The sequence below is a fragment of the Salvia splendens genome, chromosome 17, assembly GCF_004379255.2.
Source record: "Salvia splendens isolate huo1 chromosome 17, SspV2, whole genome shotgun sequence".
NCBI lineage: Eukaryota > Viridiplantae > Streptophyta > Magnoliopsida > Lamiales > Lamiaceae > Salvia > Salvia splendens.
In genome coordinates, this window is record NC_056048.1 from 19,766,736 (window position 1) to 19,785,022 (window position 18,287).

An 18,287-nucleotide genomic window follows, 5' to 3' on the forward strand; every position below is an offset into this window, starting at 1 on the left:
AAGATGGAACGTGGCTTCCATGTAGCCATGATCAAGATGGAACGTGGCTTCCGCCGCCTCACATCATCTCTCTTGTCCCTCAGTCAGAACGTAGCGCTGCTGCTGTCACGGTGCAGCGCTATTGTTCGCACCCGACGTCGTCGGCGCCGCCACTGCCCTCTCTCACTCTCTGAATTTGTTTGCGTGAATGCCACAATAATAGATTAGAGCTTATATGTATGTATATATATACAATGTGGGGATTGAGATTGGGATTTGTTAAGGATTTAAAAGAAGATTTGCTAGACATCATGTAAGAGCATCTACAGTGGGGTGCCCCAAAGCCTGCCCTATGCACCGTCACGTCAGCATTTTATCCTCCTGCCCTTCCACCTGCACTGGGCCCCCTAAAGGGCTCCCTATAGGTTTTACTATTGTTTTGTTAATTAATTTAAATGTTTTCAAATATATAAATACAAACTAATTAAAAAACACAATGATTAAATAGAAATGGTAAATAATACATTGATTAAAAAAAAGTTACAATGGTTATAAATAAATAAAAAATTAACTATTCTACAAAAGCCCCAACTTCCGGCGCAACTCATCGATCAACCCCTGGAGGTATTCGGCTCTGGTCAGATCCGTACACTTCAAAAGGGCGTTGTGCGTATCCAACAACATCTTTGCCATCGAGGCCGTTGCCAAATCCGAGTAGGCAATTGTCGCCGGGGTCGGGGTAGGGGTCGGGATCGGCGATGGAGGGGCGACGGCCAAGGAGGATGTCGCCTTCTCCTTTCCCTTGTTCTTCACAGCCTTGACGCCTATGGGACGCCGTCCGGAGGACATCGGTGTGCCGGAACTCTCTTCCTCCGTGCACGTTCGGTTGAGGTCCACCGGATGAGTTCCACTTTCACTGGTCGTGTAACCACCAGTGTCGGTGGTCTTCGTCCTCTTTGTTGCACCGGTGTGCAGAATCCCACCTTGGAACTTCTGCTTGTCCCTCAAGAGCGCCCAGATGCTGAAATGCTTGAAGTTGTCGTACATGGACTGGTACGACAACAGCGCTCTATCGTGCACGTCACTCAAGCTCTCGCCGCTTCCCTGATCCCTCGAGCACTTCTCGTACTCCGCCGCGAACAGGTTGACTTGCTTCTTCACCTGATCCCAGTGCTTGCGGAGCTGCTCCCTTTGGAGCTTGTACGCGCTCAGCGGTTTCGCCTCATTGTAGCGCTCGGCGATGCTGATAAGGCTCATTTCATGCATCGGTTTGGGGGTAAAATGTACGCTACTTGATCGGTTTTATCGCGCAAAACATGTGTTAAATGTGCAGAAATGCCACTTGACCAAGGAAACAAGGTCAGACTGATCAAGCAAGTACAGTAGGCGAAAAAGGCCAGAAAGAAGGGGTGTTGATCAAGGGGAGTAATCAAGCATCAAGGAGGGGACCGCTGGCTTCCAGAAGAAGGACACATGAGGATATGAGCTGGATGGTGCACAACATTCTGTTATCAAGGACAACGTTCTAGAATGAGACACGTGTTGATATATGAGACGCAAGGATGGAGCTGAGTCACGAATCTGTAACAGAAAAGCGTCTTCATTCTAGAAGAAAAGCACGCAGCAATCAATGAGTTGCTCACTCTCAGCATGAGCGAATATTCCCTGCCAAGATCGTTATCCAGCTGGAAGTCATGCCAAGCCTATAAATAGAGGATGTGCCACCACGCAAAGCAGATCCGATCCTTTACTTTTCGTCTTTAGTTTAGTTTAGTTTAGCTCTCTAGTCTAGTTCAGTTCTCTAGACAGCTTAGATAAAGTAACGCTTAGTTAGAGAGGGCGATCGAAGGAGCGCTGCAGAATACTTGATATTTGTCGGCGTATTCTTAAGTTTCCCGCCGAGGATCTCCCCAGTTTTACTTGCTTTTGTATTTCCGAAGTGTTAGCTTAGTTTAAATTTCACGTTGTACTATTCTGAGTTTTAGTTTTAATCAAAGTTGTTCTCGTTTTCATCATGGTGTTTACTGTTTCAGGTAGTTAATTTTCATTCCAGTCTGAAATTCACTTGACCCAGTAGCTAAAATTTCCTTGATCAAGTTAGTGACTTAAATTCTGTCTAGAGTAAAAATCAATAGTTAAAACCTCCCAAGTTAAAGCGTGGCAGCAGCCAACCCGCTGTTCACTACTCACACACTTGATACACTAGCTTCTCTGTGGGATCGACCCCGAACTTGCCGCTTTACTGTTAAAGTAGTGCAAAATTGAGAGTTTATAAATTACATTGGTGGCGTGCGATAGCGAGATCAACTTGATCAAGTGGCAACGACATTTGCTAACTGATCCATCCGGTTCAGTTATCTCTTCCATATAACTTGAATCCAAGAGAAAAAGTCGTGATCGTTAGGCCCGCCAGATGCGCTCCCAGTACGCGAGCTGCTTTTGGTTGTTCGCAAATATTGGGTCCTCCGATATATCCACCCAACACCTCGCCAAGACGAGTGTTTCATCCGGCTGGTAGTTCGTACAGCCGGGGCCGTACTCTTCATTCGTTGCCGGAGGTGGAAACTTGTACGCGTGGTTATTGGTCCGCTTCTTTCTTGCAGGGGCGGAGGCGGCGGTGGCGCGACGGGTAGGGCGAGTTGGAGACAGCTCCATGTCAGAGAGACCGTACGAATTCGTACTGAAGTCGGGGTCGTACTACGTATTGTCGTCGAACGACCGATATTCACCAGGTTGTGTACCCGGCCACCATGAGCCATCTCCAAATATCGGGCTACCAGGACTTGAGTATCCACCGGAATCTGTTTTATAGCGTAATTTGAGAGTTGAAAAGTGAATCGAAAAGTTACAAATGATATCTGAGGATGGGGTATTTATATAAATAAAATTTTCAAATTAAAAAAAAAAAACTAAAACGCGTTGCATCGGGCTACCAGGACTTGAGTATCCACCGGACGATGCCCTATCGTTCGCGCTTCGTCCGCGGACTAAGCTTAGGGCGCGGACAACGCATCGTCCATCGTCCGCCCCATTGTGGATGCTCTAACTGAAAAGCTTTGATTATGGAAGGAGAGGGGACGTGCGTTGCAGAAAAATTAGTGTGAAGATTTGGGGACTAAAATTTGGGCTCTAAGTATATCATTTTAGTAATTGGGCTGAAATCAGGAGAGAGTGTGTTTGGTAAAAGAGATAGATCCTAGCTCAGATACCTTAGAAAGAAAAAAAAAAGATGTCTTGTAAAAGAATTTACTAAACATATATCCTTCTTGGATCCTTTGAGAAATTTTCATTTCCTTCGAAATTTCGAATATCTGTATTCGGGGATCTAAAACGTTGAGTGTACTTAGGTCCTTGAAAGTTTAAAAAAAATCTGGCTACGAAATTGACATCTAAGTAGATAGAAAAGTCGGGGTGTTACAATATAACCTATTACCCACTCACACTTCTTCTATATCTTTTTGTGTTGATGAATTTGTAGGAGGTTTAATTGACGAGACATGGAAGTGACGCATCATGTTGCACATGGTTTGGAAATCTCTCTACCTGCGATGGATTAAAAGTAACAAGGGCAAGTCGAGGAACTCATTTCCCAAGGTTCAAGTGCACTATCCTTGTCTCTCTATGATGCTCCGTTGAATATGATTAGATTAGAGAATCCCATTTGTGTTGATAGATTTGTTATTGATGACTTGTTTGATAAGTGACCTCATGAACTTGAATCTTTGAATGCTAAATCTACCTTTGAATCATATATTGATTCTTTCTTGATAAATCCAAGCACTAATGGACATGACATTTCTCTTGTGGATTCTACCTTGAATGTTGAAATGACTTCCTTGCATGCTAAGATGACTAGATGCTCATTTGTTGGTAATTTTGAGCTTCATGGAAATGTGGATGGGAATAGTAAGACCAAGAGGAGTGAAATAGATAATAACTTTAGAACTTGATGTTTGCTATGTTTTCATTTCAAAGTGGTTAAAACCTTCAATGAGATTGGAATGTTCTATGGTCGTTTTGTGAAGGATTTTGCCACTCACATGTCTTTTGGGGGTTGTGTTGTGATTAATGGCATAAAAATGCATTATTCTCATATTTGTGCACATGTTTTAACCGTGTTGGAGCAAGTGCATGGGACATGTTTTGCCAAGAATCGTATGATGCTTATTGTGGCTTTGCACAATGTACATATGTATGATGTTGTTCTTTTTTCATTTTTTTGATGAATCAATTAATGGAATATAACGACATAAAATAAAGTACAAGCAGGACACGGACATACCCGAGGGATACATGCCTAAAAGCCGAAGATATGTAGGCCGGTGGGGGGATGTAACCTCTAGGGCAAAGGCACCCTTAGGGTCGGTAAAGTAATCCAGAAATCATACAAAGATAATACATGAGTACGGTCGAACATAGAAGCTTTCCATCCGTAGAAGTCTTCACGGTGGGGTCCTCACGAAATGCTCTGGTAATTCCTTCCGTCGGTGTGTGCTTGTACTCGTTGCTACCGTCCACGTTACCCCAATGGATGTAGGGGTAGGGCCTAGTTAAAACCTTCTAGAGATAAAACCCAATGGGAAAAAATCCCTAGGAGGAAAAAGAGTACCCCGTGGGCGAGAGCAACGCTAGACTCCCAAGTGCTCGGTCACTTGCTCATGCGGATATAAGGAGTATAAAATTGAGTATGTTACCTTCTTCACCTCAAACACCAAGTGCTTGGGTTCAAATGCCGATCCGTCAAAAATCAAGGCATTTCTGCCTCGCCACATCAAGCTGACCATTGCGATGAGGGCTAGTCGCCTAGCCTTCCGGGCGATTGCCGCACCGCTACGTTCCTTAGGCATCCACTTGATGGCACTCGGTATGGTGGTGATGTTCCTCCGCATCCCCAGCCAATCTTTGATTTCCTTCCAAACTGTCCAGGTCTTGTGGCATTTGAAGAAAAGGTGGTCCACGGACTCCGTGTGCGCCATGCACAAGGGGCAGCATTAATCAATGTTCTTGTAGCCCAGTCTGTCCCTCGTTGGAAGTCATCCTCTGAGAGCTTTCCAAGTAGTGAAGGAGTACTTTGGCGGGACAAAGTCCTTCCACACGAACTGGTGCCATAGTCGCCGTTCACCTTTTGGCCTGAACCACTCGTACGTCTCGACCGCTCCCTTGCTCCCATACCACTGTCCCAGCATCTTCTCCACTTCTCTTCTCGGTCGGTCGATAAGTAACTCGTCTCGGATTTCAAGCAGCCTCTTGAAGAGTGGTGAGTCGCGCGTTCTTGCCGTCCATTCCCACAACGTCCGATTCTTGAGAAACTCGCTATGGATCCATTTGATCCAAAGGGAATCCTTCTTCACGTGAATGTTCCACAGGTTCCGCGCAAGTAGAGCCTTGTTCCACGCCCCGAGGTCTCGAAAGCCGAGTCCCCCTTCATCCTTAGGTAGGCAGAGATCCTTCCAAGACACCGGGGGGTATTTCATACCCCAAAGGAACTCACGGCTGATAGAGATGATCCGGTCCCTGACGTTCGGTGGCAGGGGGAAGACTTGTAGCAAGTAGCACTCAACTCCCTGCAAAACAGAGCGCATAAGTTCAGATTTACCCGCATATGAAAGATTCTTACCTGTCCATTTTTTTGGTGAGGGATACGATCTTGTCAATCAACGGCGAGTAGTGCGTGATGTTGAGCTTGCTCGACGCGAGGGGCACTCCCAAGTACTTCACCGGCAAGGAACCTTATTATACATGTAGAGCATAAAGGTTTATGAATACATTGTGCAGATATTTTTAACAACTTCTTGAAATTATTGGGGCAAGTGAGTGAAATCCATTGTCAGGAACTTTGTTTGTTGAATGATAATTCTTATTGCAAGCTTCATGAGGGTTCTAGTTCATATTTTAGCAAGAGTGATGCATCAAATGGTTTTGTTTAGGACTACATTGTGAGGGATTGTCCACGCTTATGTTCTCCTCAATTTAGTTTATATGATTTGGATTTGTATGAGCATTGGTCTGAAGGATATCTTGATGGGCTTGAAGTGTTTTATTAGGAGGATCCTTTCTTATGTCGTCCTAGCACTATTAAGAATATCAATTATTTTGTGAAGAAGTTAATAGTCATAAGTAGTGTGGGAAAGGTTCAGAGCAAAGATGACAAAGTGTTTGATGCATATGTGTCTTGGCATAATCTTTGCTTTCATTGCATGACAATCAAGCCGTTCAACGGGGTTTGCATGTTTTATTGTCATTTTATCAAAGACTTTGTATCAAGTGGTTTTGTTTGGGGCTTCAATGTCAAAGAATGCTTAGCTTGTTGTTTCCCCATAGCTTATGTATTGATTTTGAACTTGTTACAGCACGCCCACCGTTTTGGTGTGGTAACATCTTTTAGGGCCGTTGGTGGTCATAATCTTTATCATCGTACTTTGATATTTGATTCTCTCTCATTCTATTTTCTAGGTATACGGAATCCGGATTTTAGAGCAAATCCTTTCAATCAGAGAAGGATGATATGACCTAGGGTGTTGAATATCAAGAGTCACTCTTTCGACGTGAACCATGGATCGACTGGGGTCCGGGAATGAGAGAGAAGTGATGCACTTTTTATTAGCACTAAAAATACCTGCAAGTATACAGGGTAGATCTAGTGTAACTAAAGGTCAGTACCGGGATATCAAACACGGGGAATATAATTGCAACCGGCTATCATGTACTAATCGTCAAATACTAAAACTTCGTGACATGGATTCACCTTCGGGTTTTTTAAACAAAACCTAAACTAAAAACTAAAACAAAAATCCTAAACTCACGATCCACCACTTCATCCCCCCAAACTTAGGACGTGAGGAAACTACAAAAAATAAAACATACCTTGAAAAATTTCGCGTAGAGGTTAGACTGGACGAAAATTAGAAAAATTCGAAAAATCACGTTGGAAACTGGAATTTGGCAGAAGATTGTGCAAACACAGAATTTGACAAAGGACACATAAAATTGTACCCACACAAATTGTACTGATTTCTCAATTTGGGTTTTTGAGCTTTACTTCTACTTTCCCCGATGCATGACTTAATTGTAGATCTTCATCAAAATTAGTTTCGTCAGCAATACAAGGAATTAAATTAAAGAGAGAGAAGGTTTGAAAGAATTCACCAATTTTTTGAGTATATGAGAACTTAGTTCGAGTATCATATCGTGTTCCTTCTTCTCCCACTGTTCTATTGATGTTGTCAAAGCTTCCATAACAGTGTCCAATTTATGTTTGCTTTCAAACACCTCCTCTGCACGTCTCTTGCTTCTTTCTAAGAGCCCACTCATCAAGTCTTCAAGGCTCTCATATTCCCATGTCCTTGCCCATATCAAAAGTCTACTAAAACAGGACAAAGTCATTGTTGCGCTCCTTGCTTTCCTCAAGTACCTAGGAAAATAAAACAAAATAAAAATAAAATTAAATTAAATAATATTATACTCTAAATTAGTATTATCAACCTTTCTACAATATCAGCTTAAAGCAATAATATTCCCCGGCAACGGCGCCAAAAACTTGATGCACTTTTTATTAGCACTAAAATTACCTGCAAGTATACAGGGTAGATCTAGTATAGCTAAAGGTCAGTACCGGGATATCGAACACGGGGAATATAATTGCAACTGGCTATCATGTACTAAGCGTCAAATACTATCTAGAGAAACCAGAGAATTTTAGATTTTTGAAAATAAAAACAATTTAAAGCAAATAAACAACAAATTGCAAGTAAATCACAAAGATAAAATATGAGAGATAAGGGAATTCTAGGGATGCGCGTTTACAGTTATGGTTATACAAATTCCTACTACAATACCCTAGCACAGTCTTTACTTCGATAGAACGAGTCACATAAGTTTTGCCCATGCGACACAAGCGTAGATTACTAACACTAGGGGCTTCAATCCTAGATTCGTAACTTCTAAAAACTCCTAAGACCCTTATAAAGTCTTCACTCTCAATTAACAATGCCGTTTTAAGGGAAGTTAATTGTAGTGTCTACTAAGTGGACCTAACTCGCCAACCTCCACTCACGATTATGTAGCAAGTTATATTAATTCATCACCGAACGCGTCACTCAAACGTGAAGCGTTATCCAACAACTTAGGGAAGAAACAAAGTAAAAACAAAACGGATATTAAATAGCAAAACGGAATTGTATAACCAAAGTAGTTACTAACACATTCCTAAAAATCCTATGAGTTTAGTTACACATAATTGAATAAGCTAATAACATAGATTGTAGGGAAGACAAAATGAACATAAGTGCTAAAGCAAATAAAACCCAAAGGTTGAATCCTTGTAGCTCTTTGATGATCTATTGCTTGCACAGAACTTTCTCCACAGAACTCCGATTGAGATGATCTTGGTACCAACGCTAAGCTATTTCGAAGAAGAAGAGAATGACATGTAGAAAGCCCTAATCGGACTTCAGTAATGGTGAAAAATGAGTTTGAACATGGGCTATCGTGCGCGAACATGCCCAGCGGGCGCTGGAGAGAGTCAGAACCTTCTGGAGTGATTTTCAGCGACCGCTAGCGTGCTGAGTTGCCTTCTACTCCAGCTTCCGAACTTTGACGTTTTATGCCATTTTTAGCTCTATTTTGCACATTTCTCACAAAACACGTCAAAATACATAAATAGATAAAATATGCAAATAATAGACATGTAATGCAACTTTGACACTCAGAACGGACCACAAAATGGCCTTAAAATAGTGCAAAATCCGAGTGTATCACCATTCTTGGAGATTGGAACAAGGCAAGAGAAGACTAAAGATTGCACAACAATTCATCATTGGGTTTTGTTCGTTTTTTCTTTATGTTTTGTACTTTAATTTATGGTTTTTGCTATTTGTCTATAAGTAGCTAAACTATCAGATTTGGGTTGGAAACGCCTCGTACCAACACGGAGACGCATGGAGGATGTTGTTGTTGAAGAAGCTCGTGTTCGCTCGTGTTGGAACAGTGGCTAATTTAGAATCCACAGCCGTCAGTCAACCTCTTGAGATTGAGAATACACCTTCGAATATCACCTACAAAATAAGAATCCACCCTAACTATTTTGGCAACTCGAGTAATTATAGTATCCCATCACCGAGTCTCGAATGCTGCTATATGGGTGTGTGATCTAATACTAACTAATTTATAGTAATAACTAATACTCCCTCCGTCCCTTAAAATTTGGCACCATTTGACCTGGCACGGGTTTTAAGAATGTAATAGAAAGTGAGTTGAAAAAGTTAGTGGCATGTGGGTCCTACTTTTATATATTAGTTTTAAAATAAAATGTGAGTGGGAATGAGCTAGTGGAATGTGGGGTTTACTACTAAAAATGGTAAAAGTGAAAGGTGACAAATTTTTAAGGACAGACGAAAAAGGAAATAAGTGACAAATTTTCAGGGACAGAGGGAGTAACTAAGATCAATTTTGTATGTTAAAAATATTAACACACAAACATAAATTTATCAATATTCTTGTGTTGATAAACTTATGTATTTGTATTGATATTTAAATTTACATATTGTATTGATTTATTTATGTCTTTGTGTTGATAATTTTAATACACATAATTGAAAGTTATTAGTTATTACTGTAAATTAGTTAGCACATTAATGCAACCCTAGGGGAATGATCAATTGTTAACTCATCATTTAATTGCTAACTACAACTAATTTAAGATCATAGGATTTTAGAAATCTTGTGGTCTACAATTTGTCATGTGTAATTTCATTTTTCATTTTTTAATATTAAAAAGATAATAGCAACTATCAAATTTAGGGTTTAGAAACACAATGTCAATATAGTGTATGAAATACATCAACACAAAGACATGATAATGTCAATACAATTTCATATTGACATTGTACAAGTATTGTATTCACATATTATATGTCGTGTATTGATATAAAGCTGTTAACGAAATTTATAAAAATTTTCAAGAAAAAATTCAAATTTTGACATCGGAACATATGCAAGTGAGATCTCGTTAAAATCCTTATGAAATTATCTTTAATTTGATATATGTTGTGCGAAAAAATAATTTAAATCGAGAAAGTTATATGCGTTTTAATGTCATGAGATATTTTTCAAAGGTTAGTTACAACTAATTTGTTGTAAATTGACCTTAATACCCTTATTGACGTTTTTTTGTTGATCGTATTGACATAGGCGGATGATGTGGACCCTTGATTTGAATATCGAATGACTATTATTTAATTGTAGTTAGCAATTAAGTATTGAGTTAACAATATAACACTCCCCACCCGTGCTATATGACATAAAATATGTAGTAGGATGATACATATAGAAAAAATTAATTGTGCTAAAGAAAATTTAACAGAATATATTAAATTAAAACTCGAATGTAATATTTTATATGATTTATGTTAACTTAAAATATTTTATACTCCCTCCGTCGCAGCCTAAGTGAGATGTTTTCCTTTTTGGTACGTCTCAACCTAAGTGAGACGTTTCATTTTTTGGCAACAATCAACTCATTCCTCTCTCCTACTTTTTCCTCTTATCTCTCCTACTTTTACCTCTCTCTTACTTTATTCTCTCTTTCTCTTTCTTACTTTTTCATCTCTCTTACTTTATTATCTCTTTTTCTTTCTTACTTTATCATCTTTCTTACTTTTTTCTTCCTTTTTTTCTTACTTTCCTCTCTCTTACTTTACTTTTAATAATTTAATTCACTAAACACCACTACCTAAATTCTTGTGCCAAAATAGAAACGTCTCGCTTAGCCGGAACGGAGGGAGTACTATATTGAAATATGAAGTATTTGTAAAATGTTTTGTATGTATGATGTAATTTTTCAATAAAAACAAGTACTCAACTTTTTTTGATATAGATGGAGTACATTTTCTTCGTAGGTTGTGCATAACAAATTTATTTTTCAAATAGAATCAGACAGCGACGAAATCAATTTAATGCGGATAACCTAGATAATTTAAATTTCGAACTATATAATGCAATTAACAAACCCTTTTTTTATATTAAAACTTGAAAAATACCCATTGCCCCGTTTGCCGGAAAATCTCGCTGCGCCTCCACCACCGAACTTCCCTGCTCGTTTGCCCCTGCCTCTGTGATCTCCCTCCTGGATCCCTTGAATTATCCGTAATCGACGAGCATTTCCTCGGCATTTTCATTGGTAGACGTAAGCGTCGTTTATGCTGGAATCGTATTAGGATGATAAGCGTATCAGCATTCCAGAATTGTTGATTTGAAATTGCGAATCGTTGCTTGCGATCATGTCATCTTCGATCTGGCCGTATAATTCCGCCTCTGCCGCGTCTTCGTCGTCGAGTTTCCAGCAGCTCGTGCCTCCGCCTGTGGATACAGGCACTCCCGAAAAATTTCGTCCAAGGCAAAGGTTGAATTTCGTACCCCAATCCTACCTTAATTTTGCCTTATTTCCATGCATGGAGTTCGATCGGTGTACTCTGTTGCTTTTTCTTTTCCTCTCTCGCAATTTATTGGTGCATGATTGAATTGAGCTGATTTTATGTGTTTGCTGAAAACTCAAGATAAATTTTTCGTTAAAGCAATTTAATAAATTGGAGGCAATGAGCTAATTAAGATGCGGTGCGATAAATCAGTTGTTGTTTTTTTCTGTAAGACAGCATAATTCGGTGTTTAAATGTTATAGTTGCTGTTGAATTTAACTAATCTATCTCTATCATATGTTTGTTTAATAACTGTTCGAAAGATATGTAGCGCTAGTTGAGAATGGGCGTCAAGCCCTCTGTTTAATCACAGATCACTTTTGAGGGTTTAATAACAAGAATGTTTCTGCTTATGGTATTGGCATGATTTCTTTTGTGAAAGCAGAAGGGGTTTGAGCTACAAGGCTTTCGTCTGCTAGTATGTTTAGCTAAATATATGCTAGACATTCTATGCAATGAATAAATATGATGGTAATTTATTTTCAGCTTACCGGATAACAGATCTTTACACATATATATGTATAATGTATAAGCCTTCTTTCTTCTCTTTCCTCATTAAAATATTCAACTACTTTTTTCTCTCTACTTTTATATCTCACCCAATAACTCCATCTAAAATCTCGTGCCACTCAAGAATGTGGTCATCTTGATTGGGACATGAAGAGTACTATATATGTATCTTGTGGATGTGGTGCAGGCGTGCAACAGTGATTATTATATTTCAGCAAATTATCTGTTTGCGTGTTATTATATTTTAGCAAGTCTTTTGGATAGTCTCTAGGGGCTTTGATTCTCGCATTCTAGGTGCTAAAATGTGATTATATGTGCATTTTATAAGTAACACATTTTTTTATTACATTTTGGATGTAGACCGTATCCTGGGATTATAACTATTTTACACTGCACCTATGTTGTTATTCTTAACTTATAACAGTTCTCTTTTTTCACTTATTTGGTAAGTTTGGCATTTTTGCAAAAGATGCCTGGCCTGGATGACTTGTTTCCAGGATTCGTATTAAGAAAGTTACAAGCAGTGACTTAGACTTTCATGACATTTGAGAAATTCATTTTAATCAAGATGATTCTATTATCATGTTGATTCTCTATTTTTTCTTCCAAGTGCAGTTTCAGTAATGTATTCCAGTTGTTAGCTCAGAGAGAGGTATCTCCTCACAGAAAGCGTTCGGCCAGAAAATTTTGGGGCCAGGACTCCAGTCACTGTGCTGGTGCCTGCAGAACTAGATGTGAATCAGCCAAAGATGCTAGACAAGAACTTCGTTCATGGTATCTATGGTTTATCTGTTTTTATAGGGAATATAGTTGCTATCAAGGGTCATTGCTGCATATATCAGCAACAGGGTTGAATCAGGGTCACTGTAAACAATTGCTAATCGTTTAGAATCATCTTATTTGGACTATAGGGTGGAGTCAGGGTCATTGCTGCATATATCAGCCAAGTATTGTTCTCTACAGCCTCGACCTAGGTCAACAATTGCTGCAGCCTTTAGTCCTGACGGAAAGACACTTGCATCGACACAGTTACTGCCTCTCTCTCTCTCTCTCTCCCTCTCCTTCTCTGTATGTAGTATTATGTTGTTATATACAAAATCTCAGGTGCAAATTTAAAAGTAAGATCTTTGATTGTGGCAGCGGAGACCATACTGTGAAAATAATCAGTTGTCAAACTGGAAAATGCTTGAAAGTGTTAAGTGGTCATCGGAGGACTCCTTGGGTGGTAAGGCTGTTTTCTGATCTGCCAATTTGTTAATGAGACATTCGTGAATTGTGATAGCTGAAAATGCATGGAGTATGGACTATTATTTATTGAAGAAATATGATAAGAGATGTGGGTGCTAGAGAAGTGGACTGCTGATAGATTGATTTTTTACGTAGACGCTGCTTTTATTTGTTAGCCTAAGGTCATGTAAGCTCTTCATTTTTGGCTCAAGTTTGAGCATGTCCTACATGCAATACTTGCCTGATCATTTATATGAACTTCTAGCAGGTTAGATTTCATCCACTTTATCCTGACATTCTCGCTAGTGGAAGTCTTGACCATGAAGTTCGATTATGGGATGCAAAAGCTGCCAAGTGTATAGGATCGCGGAATTTTCGTAATTTTTGAAGACTTTTCTAAATTTAAGCTATTCAGTTTCTGTTTCTGTTCAGTTATAATATAAACCTTATCAAATTTCTTGCTGAAATACCTTTCATGCAGATCGTCCGATAGCTTCAATTGCATTCCATGCCAGAGGGGAAATTTTAGCTGTTGCCTCTGGTCACAAGGTTAGAAACCTAGATTGCGCACCTTTGATTCAGATTTTGAGGCTATATGCCGCTAACCTTTGCTTATGTGGCAGCTCTACATGTGGCATTACACCAAGGGACGCAACGCTTCCTCACCAACGACTATATTAAAGGCTCGCCGTACGCTTCGGGCTGTGCATTTCCACCCACATGCTACACCATTTCTTCTGACTGCTGAGGTATTTGTTCTGGTGGTGTTACAAAATTTATTATCGGTGATCAGTATGTAATACGGATTTTTCCAGGTCAATGATCTTGACTCATCTGACCTTTCAATGATCCCTGCAACTTCGCGTGGCTACTTGCACTACCCTCCCCCTACTATATATTTGGCAGACGAACATACAAACTATCAGTCAAATTCAAGAAATGATGTTCCCGCCATGCCTGTACCGTTTTTAATATGGCCCTCAATCAGCATAGGTGATGGGACTTCACAACAAAGTGATGTGGATATTAGCTCTTATGCTTCACAACAAAGGGTGGATACTTCTGCCTCTGTGCGATTGCTCACATATTCAACTCCATCTGGTCAATATGAGCTGGTATTGTCTCCGATAGAATCTAGTAGCTCTCAAGATGAGCGGCGAAATAATTATTCAACAAGGGAAATTGGAAATGCTGTTTCTGAGCATGCAAGGGATGCAACGGACACAGATATGCTAGCTCAAGCGAGAAGCAATCAGTTTTTCCCATTTGGTGACCCAGCAAATTGGGGGCTGCCATTTTTGCAGGGTTGGTTGATTGGTCAAAGCCAAGCTGGCCAACGTACAATGCACTCACAAAATGGAGACAGTAATGAAGGTCTGCCTTCCCATAGTACTATAGGGGACCTATCAACAGTCGTTCGTCCAGTATCTCCTAGTACAGGCAGTAATTTAAGGATTCCTAGAAGATCTGGCTTGCGCAACCAGTCTCGACGCACCCGTGCAATATCAACAGCAAGATCTGGATATACTGCTGCTTTTAACAATATCCAACCTGATCAGAGCAATGCACAGCCTTTCATGAACCAAATCCAGTCTGAGGTTGCCACATCACTGGCTGCGGCTGCTGAGTTGCCTTGTACCGTAAAGCTTAGAATATGGTCTTATAATTTAAAAAATCCATCCGCACCTCTTGATTCAGGACGATGTCAGTTAATAATTCCTCATGCCGTACTTTGTAGGTATGGATGTTGCAGAATTCACCTAATTATTAGCTTTGAAAATTGGATTGTTCTATATTCTTACATGGAATATGTTTTTGCAGTGAAATGGGTGCTCATTTTTCACCTTGTGGAAGGTTTTTGGCAGTCTGTGTAGCATGCATTCTACCAACAATGAATGTTGATCCAGGGTTTAATAGCCCAATTCATGGTGTAATCGAGGCCTCAACATCACCTACTCGACATCCGATTTCAGCTCAACGGGTTATGTATGAGCTAAGGATATATTCCCTTGAAAAGAGCACGTGAGTCTGTTTCTTTTGTTTTTGCTGCAATAGTGCAATCTTACATAATCAACCAAATAAAATAAATTCATAAAGGGATGATGACTCTGTTCCTGTAGATTTGGATCTGTTCTGGCCTCTCGGGCAATCAGAGCTGCTCACTGTTTGACATCAATACAGGTTAGTTGTATTGCAGGATTCAATCGAAATTATGAGCTTGAAATTGAACATTGTTTTGGGTGCAACCTGCTCTTAAATATTGTATATTGAACATCTGTTGTAAGGTCTGTTTCAAAAACGAATTTCTGAGATATTTAGTTCAGATATCTCTATTGTTTTCGAGTGATTTTATGAAGTTTGAGGTTGTCCAGTTAAAGTAGATAAGTAGTATTTATTTTGAAACTGCTAGTAATAGATACAGATTCTGCAAACACTACACTGTTATGTTTCATGGTAGAATATGGATGCACAATATTTACTGAGTAGGTTGGTGAAATAGTGCATATGTGGCTCTCAGATCTAGCTAATATTCTTACCCATTTACTTGTGCTGGTCTTCTCTGTAAGGTAATTCTTTTGGGTTAGTTGGTACTTGCATATACTTTTGAAGAGATCTAGTTTGTTGCTATATAAAATAAATGTAGGAGAAGCTGGGTATAACTGGAGTAGGCCAATGACATTAATTGCCAGTACCTACATAAATATATATCCTATCTTTGTGTCTCTTGGGCTAGGTTCTACAGGTGCATGATGTTCCATTATCTTGCTTCCAGTTATGGCACTGTGCTTTTCTCGATCAAGCTGTTTTTATATGCATTCTCTGCTGGAGATAAAGTCATTTGTTTGATTTGATGATGTCGATTTCGCTGGTGTATTGAAATCTTTATTGTTTGCTCAAATTTATACTATTAATATGCATGTTTTCCATGGGAAGTCGATGTGTTATGTCCTTTTTTATTGGCTTGCAGTTTTCTCCAAACTCTGAGCATCTTTTACTTGCCTATGGTCGGCGCCATAGTTCACTTCTTAAAAGTGTTGTCATTGGTGGAGATACAACAGTACCCATATACACTATTCTGGAGGTAAGCTGTTTCATGAATTATAATTTTGATGTTCTTTTGCTTTTGCAGGTTTCACATGATTTGCACCGGCTGTTTATCTTTCTATTTTTTATGCTGTACAATCAATTGTGAATTTGGAAATACTTGCATCACAAGATTTACTTGCTAAAGCCTTGTCAAGGACATGATGGCCATAGAATTGAGTGTTACTATTACTACGTATTGTGTTTTCCATGTCTCTGAGATCTTTGGTGATCTTACAGATCTATAGAGTTTCTGATATGAAACTTGTGCGAGTTCTTCCAAGTGCAGAGGATGAGGTTAATGTAGCATGTTTCCACCCTTTAGTTGGAGGCGGGCTTGTATACGGAACCAAGGTAAAGAAGAAAACTAATTCGTATGTTTTTCAAGTTTATGAATCTGTTTTTTACTTTAAATATGTTTTTTTTAACGTGCCAGGAAGGAAAGCTGAGGATCCTTCAATGTGATGGTTCGCTCGGCTTCAGTTCCAAGAAATCCCTCATTCCAGATGATAATAACATGGTGGAGGTAGAGAATGCTTGTGTGCTAATCAATAATAATGTATAGGTTTAATTATGATTTTGGCAATCCATTAGTTGAAGCACTTAATGATTATAGCATGTTCATACCTAAATCATGTATTTCCTCTTCAATTGCTTATATCATAGTATAATTTTATTTGTTTTGGTTGAAGGTTCCAACATCGGCATGGGAAAGTTGATCGTGGTATCTCACATTATGCACCCTAGAACTCACACGGTTAGTTAGATCTATCTTCTTTAGTATAGTATATGATGTGAACTCAATTTTGTGCGAGGATAAATGTTCAATGTAATAAACACCTGGTTCAGTACTCAGGTGCTGTGTTGGATAAAATTGAGGTAGCTCTATTAAAAGAATGATAACCAGCTTCTTATTCGCACAATCCAGACTCATGAAGCATGGGATTATGACGCGGAAGCTGTCATCAAATATGTCTTTAAGGCCGAGGATTTGCTCTAACAAGCTCAACGGTGTTTCTTGTTTGTAGCAGGCTGGTTCCCAATCTAACAAGTCGCGAAGTTGACAATTTGCTAAAGAGGAATGCTAAGAAGTAGAGAAGGAATAGGTTGTGCTGATGCGGTGGTCGATTTTGCATTTTGCCGATCACCGGCTAATTTAGCTACTGTGAGTGTGTATTCTTTGGGCAATTCTGCAGAATGCCTTATTGATTATTGATTTGAGAGGAAGGGACTAATCTTAATATTCCCTTTTATATCAACATTCTGGTTTCTGATGAATTAAAAACTGTGTGTGGAATTCATTCACACTCACATCTTCTGCTTTTATCATCAACACATGCTTCAACTGCAAAATTTATATCTCAATTTTCTTGTGAGTGGCTAATTAACAATTTTAGGAGAGCATAGCACGATTTTTTATTTGACAAAATGGTCGTAAAGTTTATTTGTTTTTTATTTTTATTTTGGAAGTTAAGGCCAAATGAAACATCAAGCGTATTGCGAAATTAGGGTTTGCTAAAATAGAGATTTCATCATTGTATGAGAGAGCAACAAAATATATGTGAAGATCGAATCTGCTAAATCGTATTTCCAGCAAATGTAAAGGCGATGATAGATTGACATGGTATATACTATTCCCACCGTCCACAAAAAATAATTTCATTTTGTCATTTTGGAATGTCCAAAAAATAGTCTCATTTCTATAAATGTAAAATTGATGTCTTGGTCGTCGAAAACAGTGGTGGACGCAGGAATAAATCTTGGCAGGGGCTTCACTAAAAAATCTTGGCAGGGGACACACATATTATATATAGGGATGTATTCATTTCCTTTTCCCATATTTTCTCCTATTTCCTTCTTGATCTCAGCCGTTGATTTCCTCCATCCTATGGCCTAAATTATTGGCTTTTACCATTAATTCAATTAAAATCTGAAAAGGACAAATTTGGTAATGAATATTTTGGTGGTTATGGAAACTTCCTTGATTTCTTCCATTGAATATAGTGCGATTTGTTT

At 39.2% G+C, this 18,287-nt stretch overlaps 1 protein-coding gene across 6 annotated transcripts; it reads left to right on the top strand.

Annotated features, from left to right (window-relative positions):
* The first annotated feature begins 11,002 nt into the window (after positions 1 to 11,002).
* Positions 11,003 to 17,595, top strand: LOC121773545. Of its 6 annotated transcripts, none has more exons than XM_042170424.1 (15): positions 11,003 to 11,377; positions 12,576 to 12,734; positions 12,872 to 12,988; positions 13,101 to 13,185; positions 13,453 to 13,564; positions 13,669 to 13,736; positions 13,811 to 13,936; positions 14,003 to 14,925; positions 15,009 to 15,209; positions 15,308 to 15,368; positions 16,156 to 16,269; positions 16,512 to 16,625; positions 16,708 to 16,797; positions 16,964 to 17,028; positions 17,121 to 17,595. In XM_042170424.1, the coding sequence occupies exons 1-14, from the start codon at positions 11,256 to 11,258 to the stop codon at positions 16,988 to 16,990; spliced, it is 2,319 nt and encodes a 772-aa protein (XP_042026358.1). In that variant the 5' UTR covers positions 11,003 to 11,255; the 3' UTR covers positions 16,991 to 17,028; positions 17,121 to 17,595. The 6 variants fall into 6 exon arrangements, with proteins under 6 accessions (XP_042026358.1, XP_042026359.1, XP_042026357.1 ...); XM_042170425.1 differs by having other exon boundaries at positions 17,128 to 17,595; XM_042170423.1 differs by having other exon boundaries at positions 17,200 to 17,595.
* Positions 17,596 to 18,287: the final 692 nt, after the last annotated feature.

Coding starts and splice junctions, on each gene's coding strand:
- LOC121773545 (XM_042170424.1), top strand. CDS start 11,256: ATGTCATCTTCGATCTGGCCGTATAATTCCGCCTCTGCCGCGTCTTCG. Junction 11,378..12,575: donor AAATTTCGTCCAAGGCAAAG/GTTGAATTTCGT, acceptor TTCCAAGTGCAG/TTTCAGTAATGTATTCCAGT. Junction 13,937..14,002: donor CATTTCTTCTGACTGCTGAG/GTATTTGTTCTG, acceptor GGATTTTTCCAG/GTCAATGATCTTGACTCATC.